General features: G+C 34.8%; 1 protein-coding gene across 9 annotated transcripts in view; it reads right to left on the bottom strand.

Annotated features, from left to right (window-relative positions):
- LOC111056111 overlaps positions 1–23,750 on the bottom strand; it is a 72,021-nt gene that overhangs the window by 13,469 nt on the left and 34,802 nt on the right. For all 9 annotated transcript variants that reach the window (XM_039421020.1, XM_039421024.1, XM_039421021.1 and 6 more), the window contains 5 exons: positions 5,564–5,681; positions 4,340–4,513; positions 3,452–3,528; positions 2,957–3,119; positions 1,828–2,066 (listed from right to left, as the gene is read on the bottom strand). In XM_039421020.1, the coding sequence (XP_039276954.1) occupies positions 1,828–2,066; positions 2,957–3,119; positions 3,452–3,528; positions 4,340–4,513; positions 5,564–5,681 (771 nt within the window). The remainder of the gene's footprint in view (positions 1–1,827; positions 2,067–2,956; positions 3,120–3,451; positions 3,529–4,339; positions 4,514–5,563; positions 5,682–23,750) is intronic.

Genomic DNA, 23,750 nt, shown 5'->3' with positions numbered 1-23,750 from the left:
AAGCTTTGTGAATTAACTTCAAAATGAACAAGAGGTTTAGCCTATGTTGGCCAGTAACATGAAGAAGTGAATGAAAAGGACGGTTCCACTAAAAATATATAGCCTAAGTGGGTATTACTAAATTTTTGAACAATAACATTTACAAAAGGTAGGCCCTACAAACATTATTAAAAGAGTACGGTATTATAACAAATTTAGTATTTTTTCAAAATCTTCCTTTTGTTGTGATTAGACATAATGAATTATAGTTCTCCTACCTATAAATAGCCTAATAAGTATGTAGACAGCCCATTAAAACCAATAAATATATTTGGGAAATGACCCAAGTTATACAACAAAACTAATTATGGAATAATATTAGCGAATTACCTTAAGTATGGCATCCCTGCTCATTTCAATATCGTTCGGACACTTGCACAAAATAAAATTGATGCAGTCGACGTGTGACACACTCGATTCAGTGCTACACTAAATTTAATGGCCCAGAAAACGAAAATAAACCATTTTCATCCGACGAAAAGTGTCTTGGAGTGAGACTCAATCAGCGCTGCCAATTCGGATTCCACTCATTGGGCGATGAAATTCACGCCAATTTATTGTCATTAGTCATTTAGTCATTCAGTCATTAGTCATTTAGTCGGCAGTCACTTGAAAAACTAATGTGGTGTTGACGATAAGTGTCTGACACTTCAACGTCAGAATAATAATAGAATGCGTTTGTTATGCATCCTAGGCTAACTCAGAAAGAGAATGCATATGGGATTAGATGCATTTCAACAGTAGATCAGTGGCTTGTGCCAGTATTTAAATTGCGGTGAAAAACACTAATATTTTGTAATATGTTCTTGATTGAATTTGGATTTATCGTTTGTTTTTCAAGCTTATTTTTGTTTGGTATTTACTTATAGATGGAATCCCCTTGCATTGAATAGTGGTTATTGTGGGTGGGGAATGATCAAAATTATATGAATTGATAAAGGGTTTAATAAGTAAAATACAAAGTTATTTTTGCTTTCGCCCTTTCCAACGGTAATCAACATCAACATCAAAACAGTTTCGTTTCCTTAGCAGATACTCTCTTTTTTAGTCGAAAGATGTAATGATCTCTAATTATTATTCATTAACACACTTGATTTTTCGCTATAGATCACACACATCGTAATAATGTGGTTTATTGTCTATCTTATGAAATTTCCAAGGAGTCCAAATTGATATAGTCATGTACAGTAACCTATTAAAAAACGTTAATAGAGATGGGGCCAATGAATTATCATAATATGATATTATACAATATGATATTAATAATATTATTATCAACCATTTTAACAGGAAAAATAATTTTATGACTGATTTTACTAAATTCAATGTGTGTCAAAAGCAGATGATGAAGGATGGGAAAGTCAACCTACTTTCCTATTATGAAAGAAGACCTAATTTACCTAGTCTGTAAATGATGAATTCTTGTAATTATATTTCCAATTTCCAACATGTGCTTCAACCTCGACTAGCTGTCTACTACTCTATTTTAAACCTATTATAATTTTTCTTTCATTGACCTTCCTGGTGAGAAAGACAATGTATTGGAAATATATTTTCGGGTATCCTATAAACATACATCTCGTAAGTTTGAGTGGAGAGAAAACGTTGCTGTGTAGGGGTCAAAATCCGTTACATAGAGGTAATTGCCTAAGTAAGTATGCCTAGGTAAGTGACTATGTAAAACTCTAGAGGATTTCTCTACTTGGAGGTTTGCTAGACGTGGGGCTCAATTGTAGCTGTGAACCTTTTTGAAAAAGTTTCCTTAAATAGAAAATATGAAAGCCTTACTTGGATCTCGTTCATCCTGAGGATATTCTCATTGCGCTGAGCGCCATCCTTGAGATAGGACGGTGGCGGCATCTTGAGGCTGGTTGGAGTGCCGACCGAGCTCTGGTGATAGCTGCTCGCCTGATAGGTCGAGTTGCTCTGGATGTCTTGCATCTGATTGGTCGACGCCGTTCGCACGTTGTTCTCATCCACTATCCATTTTTCCGATTTCTTTCTTCGTTTCGCAAATAGTTCTGCACCTGTTGATTGAAAATTGGATAGCATTACTCCTTCATGTTCCTATTTTATTATAATAAAACTTATTAATTTGATGACAATTTCATTCGATTGCTAACTAATTTGAACATTTCAAATTTAATTAGTACACACTAGTTTTAAATTGGACAGTAATGTTTACTCTACCTCGTATCCAGATTAGGGAGAAATAAAATGTGTGAAGATTAAATAGACTTAGTTTTGATGAAGTATTTATGAAATTCTCAACCAAATTCTTGTCCTAAATTCGGAAAATCTTGAAGTTTGTAGATATTCTTGACCTATTGATAATAAATTAGTGTGAGAATGAGATTTTATTGGCTACTTTTCTCTAAATTTTTGGTTTTAATCACCTACTATAGATTTACTTGCAATATTTAGGTACTAAATTGATATCAGTCTAACAGTCTATTTAGAGTACGATAACTCATAATTAATCAGATCTATCTCTAGACTCTCATATCAGTAACTCATGTGGGCATCATCCGCGAAAAAAATTTTCATTCATATTTTTAACAAATCAGAACTTACACTTTATTTGAATCTATTTAGACTCCAGTCGGTCCGTTATCAAGTACGGTAGCGGTAGTCAAGAACTATGTTACAAGTATGCTAGTAAAATGTAAGAAGTATCATGAATTCAATTATTAATTAATTTGTAGGTACAGTACTCTTTTGAAAGTTTCTTCAAAATTTTCATTACATGCTCTTTATTAGCGCCAGTCTTGCAACAATCAATATATAGATTTTCTGCCAATATACGAATATTATGTTACGGTGCATCTCAATTCCTAAAATAGGAAGCTCATATTTCACAATATGATGCGATAATCATGTCCTATTGGCAATATAAAATTTGTGTTAGATATTTGACCTTTTCCTCTAGGTGAGTTGAGATCTCTGACCAGATCAAAGCAGACCTCAGGACTGAGCGCCGGCTCTATGTTGAGGCCCTGTCTTCGTAGGCTGGATAGATCCTGGATTTGGCCGCGGGGATCCATCACCAGCTTCAGCGATGGTTTCGGGGAGTTTGTACCCTGGAAAATATGCCAACAACTATAGAATATCCATTCATCGAATGGTTGCATAGTAGTGGTTTTAATGAGAAGAGAGCCTACTTATATTTGAAAATTTACTAACGTGTTCGATACAATAATGGCCAAGCCTTACGAAGCGTTTTTCAGGAGTTTTCAGACTTCTCGGCAGGACAAGTAGCTCTCCGATTGGCTGATTATAAGATGATTTCCAAAAGCCAATCAGAGAGCTTCAAAAAATATTTGATTAGAAAAAATAATATTTCTACAAATTAGTTAGATTGATAGCTACTAATTATTGTGAACAAATGGATAAATATTTGTAGGGTATTTACCTGTTGAGAGAATGATGCATTGTCGTCTCCATTCGCCGATCCATTCAAGAAATTCGGAGGTGGAGCTTGACCTTCACCTGAAACAAAAAATGTTTTAAAGAGAAACTTTTTCTTGTAATCTGCAAGCTATTCCAAAATACTCTGTATTGTGTGTATTGGGAAAATTAACTTCTTTTCGACTTGAATTAATTTAATTTTCACACATCAGTCATCATAAGGAAACTTAATCACTCACAGAGATCATGTAGGCTACCTACCGTAACAAAAATACATTTTCTACAAATACTCATATGCTTTCATAAATAGAATAAAGAAATTGAAAGAAGATGGAATTGAAGAAAAACTCTCATCCACTATTGCAGTCTATTGACTGGAGTTTCTTTGAAACAATTCCTTGTTTTCAAAAGCAGGAAGAGTCATCACTGAATCTCCCCAAAACTCCAAAGCTGTTATTGGCTTTTTCTATGGAAAATTATTATGAATGCAATCATCAGTGATCAATAATAATTATCAATAAGTTGTCCAATCTATTCTTGCAGTTGATAATAGACCTCTCTTTACTGATTGCTTTTCTTGCATTAAAAAGAAGAATAAAAATAATGATATTACTGTAAGCATTAGTGTTCTGTTTGTAGTGTTCTATTTGAGACCTAATCTCCCCGATTCTCTCAATTGAGATGAATATAATCTAAATGAACTGTATTTATATCATGAATCATTGCATCATCGATTAATCAACATTTTATGTTACTTTAGCATCGACTTGATATAATATTTTTCGTTCCTTACCATCTTACGTGATTACTGTTTCCTAATCTCTTCTGCACTCATGTTCTTGATTTGTCCTAAAAATTGAGAGTAATGAAATCGAAATAATGATAGATTTACCTTCGTGCACCCATTTGACGGATCGCTTCTTGCGGTTGACATACATGGACTGGCCCTTGCTCTGCTGGTTGCTGATGTCACTCAGGGAGCTCGAAATGCGTCTGGCCAACTCGAACTGCTCCTCCACTGTCGGGTGGTGCGTCGAGTAGAAGCTGCTTGATGCGTACTTTCGCCCTGAAAATCACGACGAAATAAAATGAAATGGGCGAGAATAATAATTTTTTGATAAGATAGGTAATTTTTGTGCCTTCACTATTATTGTGTGAGTGAAGAGGATAGAAACTGTTCGAAGTGAGTACCGTACGTACATTTCTATACTTTTCTTCTTAGAATTAAATAGGAAGTAAATAGTCAAATTAAAATTATAAAGCCTAAAATAACACATGAAAAAGGCAAGAACTATGTCTTTACTAGTATTGAATGAGTGGTGGGGGATAGAAACTATTTTGAGAATATAATTTTTTTCTAAAAATGAAGCAGAAAGTAGACAGGTAGCTAAATAGAGAGAATGGTGTTGTCATTATAAATTAATATAATCAGTTCAATGAATTAATCTTCATTTTCAGCAATAGAATGCACAGAGCAAAATTGAACCGATACTAGAAAATAACCTGCATGATATGAATAGTTTACTCACAGGCTACTATAACAATTAAATTGTGAAAAATTAAGTGTTGGTTAATTTAAGAAGAAAAAAAAAACAATGGAAAATAGTAGGTATTTAGTACATTTTTCACCTATAATAGTCCAGTCACCAGGTAGGCATTGAGAAAGGGCCGTTTAGGGAATCAATTCCAATCAAACGGAATTTCTCGTGCAATGATTCTGGGATATTGAACTTGGAAACAAAATAGAAAAGTTTGACCTCTAGCCCTGAGACATTCTGTCCCAAAAAACCTCGGATTCTCATTTCGTGATCTATGGCTCATAATGCACCAACAGCGTATAACTGCGTCTAGCCTGTCAATGGTTTTAAGTTTAACTCGTATTGAATATTATATAGATCCTTAAGATCATTCCATCTGGAATCCTCCCTAAATGAATCATTAATTATCATTTTAAAAATAATAATATCAAGTAATTCATTATTCATCTACTAAATTCACCCTCGTTCATATCTCCTAAATTCACCTACTAAATTCATATAAGTTGCTTCTCAGTTGAACTGAGTAATATCATTTAGCCAATTGTAAAAATAATATAGTTTATCAAGATGTTACTCACTATTTCTGGAAGGAGTGTTTTCTCCCGAGTCGGAAGCGGGAGTGAAAAGCTTTTCAAGGTCGATTGATTTGCTGTGAACCAATCCATCGTCTCTGTTCACCTTATGTCCACTGGCTTCCTGAAACACAACAGACGTTTTCAGACTCATGCATTTGAAAAATATCTGGGATAGGCCTATTGATCGAATCACGTACAATCCATCAAAATGACTGGAGCAGCAAAGATAATCGTTTTACAGAATTCAGTCATAGAGGATATGCTTCAAATTGCAGCACTCTTCTTGTACAACACCGAAATGGAGTAAAACCAAAATAAGTAAATAACATCTTGAGGAAGATGAAGGAGAAATGAAGAAGAAAACAAAACCATAGAGGAAGAAGCTAAAGATGAAAAATGATAATGAGATCCGAAGAAGAGGGAAATGAGAGGAAGAAGAAAAAATATATATAAGTGAAGAAACAATCATTTGAAACAAGTTCTTGAAGTCCAACCCACCAAGTTCGCTACTGGATGGAGATGAAGAGTGTTTTTCTCTTGAATGATTGTGTCACTGCTGTAAATTTCCATGTGTATAGAACAAATTCGACTACTCATGCATTTTTGAAACTTGAAGCTATCAATCGTAATGTTTATACTAGGTCTAATTTTATATAAAATTGTTTAAATTTTCTTGACTTATATGGTATACTGTTGTGTTATGATTCTCTATAATCTTGTGTTCTAATTAACTGTGTCTCTTCTAAACATTTTAAGAAATGGACATTTATTTATCCATCCATCTACTCCAAAACAATAACTGAATTGTGTTTGCTCAGTTAAGTCTAGAACTTTAATTTAAGCCCTACCCCAGTCGAGGGTTTAAAATCACGCTGTTTTAAGTTCTGGACTTAACGATTTTCGATAAATCCTCGACTCGGGAAGAGGCGAGAATCTAGAATAGAAGTCCTGGACTTATAAGCCCTTCACTCAGAAAGCGAAATTATAAACTCCAGGGTCTAACGTGATCTCAAAACTCCAGGGTCTATTATTGAGTCCTCGACTACGTTAACGCTCTGACTCGGAAAGCCAATTTTCTGACTCCAGAGTCTAAAGCCTGTTAAAGTCTAGAACTTAGCTAAATCCCGAGTTCGGAAACTGGCCCTTAGAGTGTCTAACGAAACTAAATAATTCTATTCTAGAAAAAAACAGGAATTTCACTAATATACTCCACAATCCCACTTGATCCAATCAACAGGGCAGCCTCAAATCAGGTCCTCCTCATTCGCTAATTTTTTCTCGTATCTCTTGACCGTAATATCTACAGTTTAGGTTTCCTAAGGATGATGATCTGTGAAAAGTTTTATACTCGTACATAGATTTTGATATGATATTATCTTAATGATAAATTGAACATATTCAATTACAGTTACAATGCTAAATCATACAGATTGAAGGCTACTGCAATATTGCAAATTGCAAATATTCACGATATCCTAATAGTAGAGGGCCAGTTTAGCGTATTGTTTTGAGGCTTCGCAACTTCAGCCTGCTCTATCTGCGCCTGAACGTGGGATCCAATCTTGCCCGCGTTATGGATGTTTGCCTCATTCTCACGCACAAGCAAAGCTCATTTAGCAATCATCCAGAAAAATACCAGAACCTTACTATACTCTGTACAAAATTACTTTTGACTTGGAGAAATATGCGGTTCAGAGAAATGGAGGGAGATCGGCAATTACAGTGATGAATATATAGAGTTATAGGAAGAAGCGCAATTGCCAATTTGTCGATTAGACTCAGTCGACTGAGTGTTTCCAGAGAGGAAACATCTGTATGCGTATCATGAGCAGGTGAACACTCATTGGAAAAAAGAGAACGCTGGCCGGTTCAGAACGGTAACATCGCACTGCTGTATCCCCCTACCTTTCCCTGCTGCGCATGTCCCTCCAAGTCAAGTCCAAGTATTTTGTACGGAGTATAGAATATCCATTTTATAATGTTGATCAGTTAATTACATGTTTTTAATAAACATTACATAGTTAAACATGTGCCAATTGAAAATAATTCAAGGAATGTATATCCTAATCTCCTCTTATTTTCATGATCACGTATTCATTCATTAATTCGCTGATTGACAGTACTTAAGCAAATAAGGGGACGATCTTGATGAATCTATCAATTGTAAATTAAAATCCTTCTCGATTTAAATCAGAATTAACTTTTGAATTGGTTCACAATCACCTAAACATTCAGTGATAATCCACTGCTCTACTATGAATGATGTTATCTTGAGAATTACTTCCTACAGACATATTCATAGACTCAAAATGATGATATCGGGGTTTTTATTAAACGTTTCATTTCGTTGAAATCGAATAGAACAAGCTATGTGTGAGACATTAATGGGATCTATTGCTTGTTTGTAAGGTCTATCAATGTCATTATGGAAGGAATATGCGTGGTGGGGGTATCCGAAAAGTCCATTTTTTCATTGGCGCACAAATTGGTTTGAAATATTATTGATGGTTTCAGTAATGTTGACTTTGGGCATCGATAACTTAGGCTTATTAGCTTAGACCTGTGATTTAACATGGCCCTTTAAGTATTGATAAAAACTCCTGTATTAAAGCAGATGAGCATATTGGAGACATCACTAGCTAGTTTGCTATTTCAGCCAAAATTATTGATAGTGTTTTATTTCATGCATAATTTCATTCGATATCATGTGGGCTTCAGTATGCTTTATCAATTTGGAAGTGGACAGTTCAAGATCTGTTTGAAGTCGATAGACTACAGACTATCATGCAGAAAGAGGATAGATGAAAAACAGACCTTAAGTTATAAAAGATTAATTTATTTACAGCCATGAAATAACACGGACTTTACAGTATTATAACAATGAGGAAGCACTATTCATAAGGTACTTTATTAAGGGATAGTATCCATTAATAATTTAGAAAAAAATATGACAGTGTTATTGAGAATATAGATTAATTAAAATTTGAGATAGAAACACAGACATCACAGTATTATATTAGAATAAATCCAACAACAAATTAAAAGTTGAAGGAAAAAAAAACATTGCAATTTTATAAGAAAATAAAACTTCATTAACAATAGACTAATGAAGAATAACGTTTTTAATGTTTTTAGAATACATAACGTACAATATTTTTAACAAAACAAGTACAGAGAAGATTGATAGAAAACAGAGAGTGATGTAGTATTATAGGGAAAAAGAAAAATAATAAGTTTTTCATAGAAATAGAATGAGATAAAGGAAGAAATCTAATCATATTTTGTTACAGAAGTTGATTAGTAGAGTATTGACAAGAAAATTTTAAATGCTTTCAGAACACATACGGACATACCGTACAATATTTAACAAAACAAACACAGAGAAGATCGATGGAGAACAGACAGTGTTGTAGTATTATAAGAAAAAACAATTCATAAAAAAGAATGAGATAAAGGAAGAAATTTAATCATATTTCGTATTTTGTTACAGAAGTTGAACAGAAGAAAATTAACAAGAAAATCAGAATAGATTAGAATACAGACTTGAAAGTTACAATGAGACCAAAAAAATCCAATTAATCGAGGTCAAAATAGAGTGCAGCCTAATACTTTCAAATATGCAGCAAACCTTTTCCACAGGTATGAATGTGATTCGGGGACTAGTGTCGATGCGGACTGTTTTCCTCATTATTTTCACTTTTTCCACTAATTATTATCACTTGTTGATTATATTTGACGAATATCTCAGATTACCACCGTTCTCGCTAATATTTCCTTTCAACTTGCTTCATAATTATTGTACCATTTCCTAACTCTTTCGACCCTTGTCTATTTTATAGGCTACTCTCACCAGTTTTCACTCTTTTTATTATGGTTTGTTATGAATTTCTTAGCTGATATTTTTGTTTCCTATCACTGTTCCGCTGAAATTTCCCTCCAAATAGTTTTAAGTCTTTTCACCTATGCTATCACCACTCTACTCTAATTCCACCTCATTTCACTCCCTCAGTCCTCCTCCTCATGTCTAGCCCTGAACTCTACTATCCAAAGAGTTTCACATCGCATCTAGCACTGAGCTCTCCACTGGAGCTATGGAGCTACAAGGCTGGGTTTATTTTCTGCGTTTCTCCGGGCTACTCTGCTGTTATAATATAATCTGGACCGTGGCCAAAGTTGAAAGGCATCAAAACTACAACAAAAATCTCATATCAAGCACTGCAGGCTACCCCCACCTCCTCCCTACCCACTCTAGGGTCCTGGGGTCCACCCCTCAACCTATTCTGGGGGTACTCCTCCCAAACATGCTAATTAGTGCGGACATTCAGCTAGTTCTGTTTCCGTGATTTAATTCTTTAGCTTGCTTGTGTTGTTTACGATTTCATGAAGAAGGGGACAGCTGCCATACAAATCCTCTTGTTTGAGTGGTTGTAATTGTTTAAGATTTCATAAAGCTCGTATCATTTCCTGGCACATGGATTCAGCTGGTATAGCGGGAGTATAAATAAATTGTTCACTTTTGATACACAATTTATATAATACGTACATTTTATAATTTTCAAAAAGATGCACTGATGAGTTATGAAATTGAATTATTAAAATATTATTTTTACAACTGACTACGGTAAAGAGTTTTGTGTATTGAATGGCAACATGATATCATGGTGAAAAGTATAGTTGCAACTAATACACATCTGCAAGTTTCAAAATTAAAGTACCGTAACCTAATGTTTATTTTTTCGAAAAACTTTTCATCTGCACCAATGAGTATTAGAGCTGCAATATCCTATCAACATTTTTATAAGTCGATAGAAGAAAATAAAACCACTATATTATTGCTTCAGCAGTTTCAAAGATGCTTTCCATCACCAGATCTCTTTCCTATCAACAGTTTTCCTATCAATGTTATCGATAATCTCATTCAAAATTTGAGCACTTGATTGTTTGTAATTTTGAATTGAAACCTTATAATCTGTTTTGAAACTAATCGCTCAGATTAAGCAGGATATTTTCAAACTCTTCTACTTGATTTTTTTTTACCGGTATCCTTTCATCCATTTTCATCATTTGTTTGTTACTGAGGATGATGCTTTAATAAGCCCTAGGCTTATACTTGTGCGTAGGAGGAATGATGATGATGGAAGATGAATAATTGGAACATAATTTTTAAGCAGGCTATGTGCTTGTGGGCCTATCAAAGTTTCCAAATCTCTAAGCCTACAATTTGATGCAACGAAAAAAAGATCTGACACATTCAACTTATGTAATACAAAAAATGATGCAACATTTGTATTCTAACCTGTTCCAACAACCCAGAAAAATATAGATGATTATGACAAATCACGGGATTAAATCATGAAAATAGAAATGATTCACGGTATGTGTGCTAACTGCTAGGCAGGCATCAATCTCTCGGCCACGTATGAATCAAGAGACAGTTTTAAAACTCTCTGGCAAAAGATTGAACATTTGTCAAATGGCTTCATCTTCTGAAAAACAGATGCTGCAAAGAGGCTTTCCACAAGCCGCATGCCACACATGTTGGATGCCATCTTAACTGGCCTGGAAGATTCTAAAGAATCAAAATATTCTTGTTTCATCTATCTGCGATGAAAAGTATGCAACATGTTCATTCCTCAAAGCTTGCTTCTGTGTTGTTCGGTGAAAAGCATGCGGCAAGTTGCATGATGTCTTGCTTGAATGCAGCTGTTGTGAAGGCATGCAACTTGTTGCATGTTGAATAGTTGCCAACAATTTGGGCATGTTTTGTCTAGTGGGAGGTCGCCGTTTGTGTGATCTCTGTTCAAGAAAATGTGTGATAATAATCTGGATGAAATTTTGTTGTGCGCTTCAAAAACAGAAATCTAAAACGATTAGGATCTCACTCATACTATTTTGCCAATTATTGCAGATTACATACTGCATATAAATAGAATTACATTTCTCAAAATTTTAAAAATATGATTTGTTTTTTTAATAATTTGATAACAAAATAGCCGACTTCTTTATTTATTATTCTATTCTCTACTTTTTATCTTGTAGGCCTACTTTTTGTATTGGAAATGCGTTCTGAACTAATATGGATCAACACTTCTTATATCACACATTAGAATAATGAACCACTTCATTTCACACAAAACATTCACCATATCTGATTGGAAAAATCGAAACTATTTGTTTTGTAAAACTATTCCATCAGCAAATATCCAAGACTCCATATATTGCCAACGTAATGGTCGGAAAATAAAGGAAACTTCAGAATTTTGAGAGGTACGGTAGTTATTGATCTGCCAATAGGCTTTGGTATGGAAAGAAACAGCGGAAGCTTGAAATGGAAATGAGTTCCAATGGATGGATTGGTAGTTCTTCGGACATTATTGTTCCTATAAGTGAAAATGAGTGAGTATTCAAATGAAATGATAAAGATAGGAGTTCGTTCATATCCAAAGTATAGGCGGTTTGATTTGCTATTAATGATCACTAAGGGCCGAATTTATGAATGATTTTCAAGAACTTCAAGATTGCCTAGCAAGCAATAACAGGATCCCATCAGAGCAATTGTATAGTTTTTGGTTTTCAAGCAACAACAGCTCATAAGTTACTTGTTTCAAGTTTATTCTTATAAATTATTCAAAAAAGTTGCTCTAGATTATTGTTGATGAAACAAAAGTTCATATTCGGCTACTTCTAATATAATTATTATTTCTATCAATTTTTTTATAATTTCTAGGGCTACTTTTAGTAATAAACAACTAAAAATAAAATGAATATAGTGCGGTACCCATTTAAAGAACACCTTTTATTTTTTTAAAATCATAACACACTTATTTTTTAAAGACGTGTGTCCTGTTATTGAAAGATGTTATTGAAAGGTCACTAGTAGCCTATAGCTTTAGCCTATATCGATTTTATTCCTCTCATTTTGCATATTCATTATTATTTGATCAAATGGTGAACTAACCAGCGCTTGTCCCCAGAACTGGTGCGATAGACTCGTGAGGAACTCCTTCTTTTCCGGATTGTATCTGTCTGAGGGTTTGAAGCCGCGCTTGCAGATCACCTCGCTGGCACTTTTCTGCAGCTTGAAACCTTGACCTTCACTGTGACCTTGAGTTGCGCGCGCACTCGCTTTTCCCGCGTACTCGGCGCTGCCCCACAACACTTTACCCCCTCCACCGCCTACTTTACCCCCACCACTTCCAAATTTACCCCCTCCACCGAACATTTTTGCCCCTCCACCCCTGTTCATTGTTGTTGGCTGAACGGTCTCCGGGGCGAACGGGGCTGAACGTTCTTACAGCAATCTGCGCACTCTGTATATATAATAATAATTATAGTAGGCTACTTAATATTGTGCTCAATATTACCTGATTATGATTTTTAATGTAGATGATAATTAGGAAATTATTTTAATACTGTAGTGCAAAACATGTAATTGGCACTACTGAATGAACTCATTGTGTACCTCTGTTTCCCAAATAAACTAGTAATTAATTCTCTCTCATATTAATTATAATATTGTTATGACATATCTCTTCCATGAATAATACCAGCCAGGTAAGTCAAGACGACCGAGCTCGCTCCCGCGGAGGTAGTTTTTCTGGAAGCAGTTCACACCAAAAAACGTCCGCCAGCAGTAGTTTAGTTTTGTTCTTGTTTTGATGAGGCTGGTTCTCTAGAAGTGGGGGAAGGCCGGCAACCAGAGCGCTACCGATGGCGAAGTTCTGGAGTTCGCTTTCCATGTTATTAGATTGGCCACGTCAGACCGAGCTCACTACCGCTAGCGGTACTCCCACTAGGAGACGTTTCAAAAGTTCGCCTGGCTCGCGAAGTGAAACTACCGCCGAGGTACTACCTCCGCGATAGCGAGCTCGGTGTGACCTGCACAACTTAATAACATGGAAGGCGAGTTTTTTGACTTCGCTACCGCCGCGGACGCGAGCTCGGTGTGACCTGCCCTTTGTTAAGACATTGTACCCTTCAGTCTGCTAAGCGCTAGCTGGTCCTGCCAAATCTCATAGAATTCTATCAACGCGTTTAAACATGAATGCGTTACATACATGCAGACGAAAGAAAATACGAGATAAAATATAGACCCAGTGAGGTCAAAAATCATCTCAAGCAAAAATCTTGGGCATCATCCGCAATGAAAAAAGAAAACTGAGGAGGGCAATATTGTTTGAGGATGATGCTTACATGAACTCATAAACTACAGATTTATGTGCGAGATTATTGGTATGGAAGCTGATGATGGTTCATGAGATGAATTGATGGTTATGAGAGACGACTAGGCCTGGAGTTTTGAGTATATAGGTTCCTCAAAAGTTACCGAATTGTATATTGGAGCTTATAGTTATTGTAGAATAGAAGATTCTTATTACAACTCACTGATTGATTGGATATAATTGTGACTGCTGGCATAAATCTAGTGGAACATCTTTGGAATTAATTTAAAGTCTATTATAATATTATTGTGATGGATTTTGCTGTGTTGAATGCAGAATTCTATGAATTGACTGAGCAAAGTGAGGTCTATGATTCAAGTCGACGGTTTTGCATTTCTCTTTATGTTTATGTTTTTGTTTATATTTATGTTCCGCATTTACAGCGAAACGCCGCAATAGATTTTCATGAAATTTGACAGGTATGTTCCTCTTTGAATTTCGCGTCGACGTATACATACGGTTTTTTGAAATTTTGCATTTTAAGGATAATACAAATGAAAAGGAGTCTCTTTTCAACGCCAATATTACCGTAAAAATCAGACTTTAGAATTATTCATCATAAATCAGCTGTCTAGTGGACTATAATACTACCCGTTCAAAAACATCGAACATCTTCAAAAAATGTATCTTTCCATCAACGTTAGTAGACAGTTGTCTACTAACTCTGTCTTTCCATAAGCTGAGGCTATGATTCTAGTTTAGAGTTTGGAGTTATTGATAAAAAACATTTTTTTCACATTTTTCTTTTTTAATCTCATGATTAAAATTGCAACAAATATTATTGAAAAGAAACCGATTTCTAAAATCATGAAAAGTGAGAAATGAAATTTGTAGGAAATCAGGATTATGGTAGTTTATTTTGTTAATTTCAACACACCGATTTTTCGCCAACACGACAACACAGAATGTTCTCTGATGGGTTGATTGGATTGGCATATCGACGGCAGCCAGACCTGATAACAGCGCTCACACTCACATTCCGGGACGACACGTCACGGTACGATAGGACAGAAAGCTCTATGTTTATTTAGGATTTTTTCTAGACATTTTAAATTGATAAATTATTTATTAATTTTTGAGAAAACATATCAGGTCAATGTAACTTACTGAGCGCGAGGTCTACTGTTCTCAGAACTACTAGAGGTCTTTTAAACGGAGCACCCTACGCTAATGGTACTAAAACATTACTACATTCAGATGAAAATGAATCAGAATATGAACGAAATGCGGAATTTTGGAAACAGAAGTCTACATTACCTACTCTTTCAAAAACGGAACTTGATAATGGAATAATTATTTGAAGTATTGATAGATTTCATACAATATTTTCAAGTAACACGAAGAGAGAAAATATAAAACGAATACGGTAAGCCTAATTAAGAAAATATAAAATAAAAAAAGTGGAAAAATATAATATAAATTAGTCAAAAATTTGATCAATATCCCTCTGATTTTCTTGACGTGCTTTGCAACATTCATTTTTATTACTTTTCACTATCGCTTTTCACATACTATATTTCTGTGGAGAAAACATAAGGAAATTCTGTAAGACAAACCTACTTAAAATGTTATTGCTGTATTGTTCCACAATCAGATTCAATTATGGTAATATGATAACAAATCTTATTATAGTTATCATTAAAAGAAAATTCAAATTAAATGCTGTAAATCACCCCGAAGACTTCTGCTACTGCAAATATTGACAACAGGGTAAACAGCTAAATGGAAATTCGATGAGCGCTACTATTCAAAAATTATTTGTCAGCCCGAGAAGTCTTATTATTATACTGGTTTACTAATACTATTCTTACTATTGTATTTTCATAACTTTAAAGTGAAAAACACTCTTATTCTTTTGGTGTGGCCAAACAGTGAATAATACTATTCACTAAGTCGAATGGAGATTGATGTACAATTTAATAAGTTCTGATATTATAATTGAATTAAACTGCATTATAAACCAAATCCCATCAAGTCTTTCCTATTGGAAAGTGAACACATGGGTGATTAAATCCTCGTAAACATTCTTCCTCCCACGTTACCTATCCCATCCATCTATTCTATTTTGTCCCTCCATCCCTCTATTTTATCCGCTAATACTCTACTGTATTACTCGTACTATTCTCTATCCATCCCTATCTCTCTCTTTTGTTACTATTTCTTTATTACTATCCTCTATCTATTCCTATTACTCTCTATTTCTGGCTTCGCCGCTCATTATACAACTGATGAATCATCAATGAATCGTTCTTTCTCTTTCAATTAATGAAGCTGCTAAACATCTATATATCTGCTCAAATAGCTTCCCAATTTCCTAGCGAAAGCAAATTACCGCTAGTAAAATTCACCTCAAACTGTCAGCATTAATTGAATGGGAAGCATTAATGTTATTAATAAGAAATGCTGACAGTTTAAAGTGAATTCCACTATAGTGAGACTCACTTTGCTCTTTCAGCAATGCTCATAAATGACATCAATGCTTCCCGTTTAACCAATGCTGACAGAACGACAGTATCTCACTAATAAGCGCATTTTCTGCTCAGATAATATAGTCAGGAAGCGCTGGATTCATGCCAAGATTTACCGACGAAAATGCTGAATGCTGATTGGTGGAGAGTACTACTTTAGTAACTACTACGCCCTTGGACAAATTTTATCTCCTACTCAAAATAGCGAAGGGAAAATATGCGTTCAATGTCAGTGGAGGGCCACATAATATATTATTGTTCCTTATTCTTCTATTGGGCTATTCTTTATCTATTCAGTATCTATTCCAGACTATTGAAGAGTCTATTCTAGTTGAAGTAGTGATAGGTGTGTGTGTGTGTGTGGGTGTGTGGTGTGTGTTGTGTGTGTGTGTGTGGGTGTGTGGTGTGTGGTGTGTGTGGTGTGTGTGTGGTGTGTGTGTGTGTGTGTGTGTGTGTGGTGTGTGTGGTGTGTGTGTGGGTGTGTGTGTGTGTGTGTGTGTGTGTGTGTGTGGTGTGTGTGTGTGTGTGTGTGGTGTGTGTGTGTGTGTGTGTGGTGTGTGTGGTGTGTGTTGTGTGTGTGTGTGTGGTGTGTGTGTGTGTGTGTGTGCACACACGATATCTCATCTCCCAATTAACGGAATGACTTGAAATTTGGAACGTAAGGTCCTTACAATATAAGGATCCGACACGAACAATTTCGATCAAATGCGATTCAAGATGGCGGCTAAAATGGCGAAAATGTTGTCAAAAACAGGGTTTTTCGCGATTTTCCCGAAAACGGCTCCAAGGATTATGATTAAAGTTATACCTGAAATAGTCATCGATAAGCTCTATCAACTGCCACAAGACCCATATCTGTAAAAATTTCAGGAGTTCCGCCCCACCTATGCAAAGTTTGATTTTAGATTCTTAATTATCAAGCTTCAGCTGCAATTTATACAAATAATTTGAGTGGAATAGATTGAGCATGAGAATTTCTACAATTAATGTTCAGTAACATTTTCACCTAAAATTAAAAATAAACTCGAAAATCGAGAAAATGTGATTATCCAATTGCAAACTATTGGCAACTGTTGATTCTATTAAATGATTCACTATGAAGAGATAGCAGACCTCGTGTGTCTCCAGCGTTATTACCCTGTCACCAGCTGGCTCTAATCTTGGAATAGTGTACTTGAGATGCGCGGGAACACTACCGTAGCGTCAGGTGATCAATTTTCATAACGGCAAGGAAAGTTGTGTGAGTGCGCCACACCAGATTTTTAATCTGATGATTAAAATTGCAACAAATGTTATTGAAAAGAAATTGATTTCTAAAATCATGAAAAGTGAGAAATGAAGTTTGTAGGAAATCAGGATTATGGTAGTCTATTTTGCTAATTTCAACACACCGATTTTTCGCCAACACGACAACACAGAATGTTCTCTGATGGGTTGATTGGATTGGCATATCGACGGCAGCCAGACCTGATAACAGCGCTCACACTCACATTCCGGGACGACAAGTCACGGTACGATAGGACAAAAAGCTCTATGTTTATTTAAGATTCTTTCTAGACATTTCAAATTGATAAATTATTTATTAATTTTTGAGAAAACATAACAACAGGTGAATGTAACTTACTGAGCGCGAGGTCTACTGTTCACAGAACTACTAGTAGTCTAGTAGGAGCACCCTACGCTAGTGGTATGTGTCCAAAACCTTACTAAATTCGGATGAAAATGAATCAGAATATGAACGAATGCGGAATTTTAACAGAAGTCTACTTTACTCTTTCAAAAACGGAACTTGATAATGCAATGAATATTTGAAGTATTGATAAATTTCATACAATATTTTCAAGTGACACGAAGAGAGAAAATATTAAACGAATAAGCCTAATTAAGAAAATATAAAATAAAAAAGTGGAAAAATATAATATAAATTAGTCAAAAATTTGATCAATATCCCTCTGATTTTCTTGACGTGCTTTGCAACATTCATTTTAATTACTTTTCACTATCACTTTTCACATACTATATTACTGTGGAGAAAACATAAGACAAATACATAAGACATGGAGTTCTGTAAGACAAACCTACATCAAATTATTCCACAATCAAATCCAATTACGGTAATAGGATAACAAATCTTATTATAATCATTATAAAAAAGAAAATCCAAATTAAATGCTGTAAATCACCCCAAAGACTTCTGCTACTGCAAATATTGTTTACCCTGTTAAACAGCTAAATGGAAATTCGATGAGCGCTACTATTAAAAAAATCTGGTGTGGTACACTCACACAACTTTCCTTGCTCATATTCGAAACTACGATCAGACTTTTGTATATGTGTATATATAATTGTTTTCAGAGTACTTTTTCCTTTGTGTAAAATTGTGAAATTCAATGATTTTTTAGTCGTCATTTTTTTTAAGTCGTCAAAACAGCTGTTCTACAGATGAAATATCTCGACTATGTGTTCTTTTTATGAACTGCTCTACCTACCTACCTCATGCACGAGAAGGAGGTTACAAAGTCCATTTTCTCAAGGATGGGGTGGACCCCCCATTAGTTTCCCAGAAAGGAGACTCATGCCAGTTAATAGAGCTGATAAATACAGAGTATTTAGATAGATACAGAGTATGAATTTGAAAAAAATCGGTCAAGTTATTTTGAAAAAATCGAGAAAAACATGGTTTTTTAGTAATTATCCGCCATTTTTCTCAAGAATATTACGGAGCTCCTGCAATTTTCCAAGGAAAAAACTCATGTCATTTGATAGGACTTATGAATAGCTACCCATGGCTTGAATTTGAAGAAAATCGTTAGAGCCGTTTTCGAGAAAACCGTGAAAAACCTGGTTTTTGGTCATTATCCGCCATTTTTCTCAAGAATATTACGGAGCTCATGGAATTTTCCCAGAAATGAGACTCATGCCAGTTGATAGTGCTTATGAATATCTATCCATGGTATGAATTTGAAGTAAATCGTTAGAGCAGTTTTCGAGAAAACGGTGAAAAACATGGATTTTTAGTCATTATCCGCCATTTTTCTCAAGAATATTACGGAGCTCCTGAAATTTTCCCTGGAATGAAACTTATGCCAGTTGATAGGGCTTAAAATAGCTATCCATGGTATAAATTTGAAAAAAATCCCTCTGATTTTCTTGACGTGCTTTGCAACATTCATTTTTATTACTTTTCACTATCGCTTTTCACATACTATATTTCTGTGGAGAAAACATAAGGAAATTCTGTAAGACAAACCTACTTAAAATGTTATTGCTGTATTGTTCCACAATCAGATTCAATTATGGTAATATGATAACAAATCTTATTATAGTTATCATTAAAAGAAAATTCAAATTAAATGCTGTAAATCACCCCGAAGACTTCTGCTACTGCAAATATTGACAACAGGGTAAACAGCTAAATGGAAATTCGATGAGCGCTACTATTCAAAAATTATTTGTCAGCCCGAGAAGTCTTATACTATTCTTACTATTGTATTTTCATAACTTTAAAGTGAAAAACACTCTTATTCTTTTGGTGTGGCCAAACAGTGAATAATACTATTCACTAAGTCGAATGGAGATTGATGTACAATTTAATAAGTTCTGATATTATAATTGAATTAAACTGCATTATAAACCAAATCCCATCAAGTCTTTCCTATTGGAAAGTGAACACATGGGTGATTAAATCCTCGTAAACATTCTTCCTCCCACGTTACCTATCCCATCCATCTATTCTATTTTGTCCCTCCATCCCTCTATTTTATCCGCTAATACTCTACTGTATTACTCGTACTATTCTCTATCCATCCCTATCTCTCTCTTTTGTTACTATTTCTTTATTACTATCCTCTATCTATTCCTATTACTCTCTATTTCTGGCTTCGCCGCTCATTACAACTGATGAATCATCAATGAATCGTTCTTTCTCTTTCAATTAATGAAGCTGCTAAACATCTATATATCTGCTCAAATAGCTTCCCAATTTCCTAGCGAAAGCAAATTACCGCTAGTAAAATTCACCTCAAACTGTCAGCATTAATTGAATGGGAAGCATTAATGTTATTAATAAGAAATGCTGACAGTTTAAAGTGAATTCCACTATAGTGAGACTCACTTTGCTCTTTCAGCAATGCTCATAAATGACATCAATGCTTCCCGTTTAACCAATGCTGACAGAACGACAGTATCTCACTAATAAGCGCATTTTCTGCTCAGATAATATAGTCAGGAAGCGCTGGATTCATGCCAAGATTTACCGACGAAAATGCTGAATGCTGATTGGTGGAGAGTACTACTTTAGTAACTACTACGCCCTTGGACAAATTTTATCTCCTACTCAAAATAGCGAAGGGAAAATATGCGTTCAATGTCAGTGGAGGGCCACATAATATATTATTGTTCCTTATTCTTCTATTGGGCTATTCTTTATCTATTCAGTATCTATTCCAGACTATTGAAGAGTCTATTCTAGTTGAAGTAGTGATAGGTGGCATAGAATATTATTGAGTTTTTGAAATTGATTAATGATTTCGAAATTCTTCATTTTCTTTTTTTGAATTTGTGATAATCTTTCGAGAAGCTCGCATCAGTTTGGATGATTTTGTATGTGTTATTATAGTTATCGTTGAAGAACTGATGGAAGCCTATTGTTCTAGTTTGGCTAATGAATAATAGATGTACAGTTTCTTTCAATCTATATCCATCTATAACGATTCATTGAGATAAAATATTAAATTATAAAATATTTGGCTGGAGAATATAGGTATCTTCTTGATTAATCATATAATTGCTGTATCTTGATTTACCATGTTTTTCCAGAGTTGGGTCATTCTTATATTTGATTGATTTGAATCTTTCATCAGATAAATATAATAACAATGATAGCCTACTATTTCAACCCATTATTACTTTCATTAAATGAAAAATCATGAATCGGTACGATCGCCTATGGATAAGGTAAATAAGATAATATTGAGAGTTGGTGCTCCTTCTAAAGTGGAAGAAAGCTGTTATTAAATTAATTGAATTATATAAATATGATCATATTTCTTTTTCATCTATTGGATGAGTTGATCATGACTATTTTTTATAACAACATAGTATCTGAAGGATTATAAAAGAAAAACTTCCAATCTGTTACGATCTAACAAGCATTGCTTTTCTTGTTGAAACGCTTGATCAAACTGGATAAAAATAGATCATTTTATGATGACCAGAATAGACCAAAACTTGAATGTAAACATGGAAGATGCTTGCTTATTTCGGGATGTTTATTTACAAGAGTAAAAATATGGCTCCAGACGATATTAGATTGATTTAATTCCTCTTCATAACTAAAATGAGTGAAAGCAGTTAGTGCTGAGCTGCTTCAACGACGAAAAAACTCTGCAATAATATTATATTCATAATTATAAATTCTACAATATCGCAATCTTCTAAACAGAATGGTTGAGTGGCCAGCCTACTTTGAATAAATTACAATCTACATTGGAAAAATACAGAGAAGATCATATTGGAAAAGAGGATATAGCCTGATAGTTAATTTTTTGCTTTCTAGTCTAGTTTCTACTTTCTCTAGAGTTTACTCTAGTTTCTATTGTTAAAGAAACAATGTCTTAATATGGTGATAAAATGGAGTGGTAGACTTGAAATTGAAACTATCAGATTTGGAAAAACAGGGGAAATTCGGTTTATGGTAAGCCTTATTTAGAAATGATTAAATTGAAAAAGGTATAGGCTACTAGTAATATGAGATGGAATCAACTATCAAATATTGCATCAATTGAGGTATTTCAGTTCAATATCCAATAACATAAATTATAAAATCGTTGGATAATTTTGGGATTGGTACTATTATTGGAGTGAAAAAAACACGAAGAGAATTAAATGAATGTTCAACTAAAATCAACCATTATATTCAATAGCTGCCTATAGGTGATATTGAGCACAATCAATGAGATATATCACAAGTGTCCCCCACATAGTATACAGGCCACAATAAGAACTGCAGTATAATAAGCACTAGCAGGGAGAAGTTAGTACTTCTCTCGGCGAAAAGAGAAGTTAGTATGGATTATTTCTTTCATCTCTGGTACTAGTTACAGAATAGGCCTAACATAACACAAGCTACCAAATCAATAGATATATGTAATAGTTAAGGCTACTCTGTCATATGTGATATTGAGCACAAAATTGATGAAAGATAACACAGGTGCCCTCATAGTATACTAGGCCACAATAGGTACAGTATACAAGTTACATGATAGGCCCAACATAACACTGGTATCTATAGATATTGTATGATAGGCCACAGATAAAACCAGCCTACAATTCACGATGGTTGCCAACAATTCTGGAAAACTCACACGACACTGGAGCGAAATGGTGGTATTTATACTGACCTAGCCCAAACAACACACCACTATCACTGCTCTTAACAACTATCACCTTTACTTCTCAAGTCGAGGAGGTATTTTTTCGCCGAGGTTTGCACGACTTCAGAAAGCTTGGCTGAGCGCCACAAATCACACTCAGTCTACAGCGAGATTCACTTCAAACTTTCAGCATTAGTTGAATTGCATCAACATTGATGTTGTTTACAAGGAAAACTGACAGTCGACTCACTACGCGTAAAGCTGTCAGCATTGGTTGAATGGGGAGCAGGGCTGCTGTTCACAGAGAATGCTGACAGTTTAAAGTGAATCCCAGTGAACAAGTAAAGCATCTCGCCCTCTCTGCCGCTCACAGTTTGCTTGTGAAACTCAAAAATAGACATAGCAGAACGGGCAGGCTATTGGGTTTCCTTTTTTCATTCTTCTTTTCCCTATTCAACGCTCGTTTACAGGCATTTTCCATGCTGGATTAACACAAGTACATTCAGGGTTATTTTCTATCTTGTCTCGTCGTACTCATCCCAATAAAGTCTCGAAAATTTTGAAAAAATCACGGAGAATGTAGGATTTACTGAACATTGAGTATTCTTTTCCTTTCGGTTTCCCGGTCCGTTTTCATTTTCAATTCTTCTTTGCAATATTCAAATAATGTTTACAACGATTCTCCATGCTGGATTAATACAAGTAATAATATCTCTTTTCCTATATAGCTCTCGAAATGGTTTGGGAAAAGCACGGAGAATGTAATTTTCAATATTGGAGGCGGATCAACAGACTCTTGATTTATAATGTTTTGGTTCTGATGTGTGTTTTTCAGTAAAATAGTAAAATTCCTGATTTACTTATTGATATTATCTGGTATGTGGATTATGGAAATTGGCTGATTATATGAATGCAAATGAAATGTGCCTCGAAGATGCTTACATTCAAATGCACTCTTCTTCACTTTCCTCAAAAAATGACGTACCGTTCTGTAGTTTATCTCTTTTATAGACTGAGCGGATCATATGGATGTAGAAAATTCTTTGAGAGGGATTGGTAGGAACAAAACAAAAAAAGAATACTTGAAATTATTCTAAAATTATTATTACTACTTTCATTACTATTA

Source organism: Nilaparvata lugens, chromosome 2 (assembly GCF_014356525.2).
Source record: "Nilaparvata lugens isolate BPH chromosome 2, ASM1435652v1, whole genome shotgun sequence".
In the NCBI taxonomy this organism is placed as follows: Eukaryota; Metazoa; Arthropoda; class Insecta; order Hemiptera; family Delphacidae; genus Nilaparvata; species Nilaparvata lugens.
This window is presented reverse-complemented; position numbering and strand designations above follow the sequence as displayed.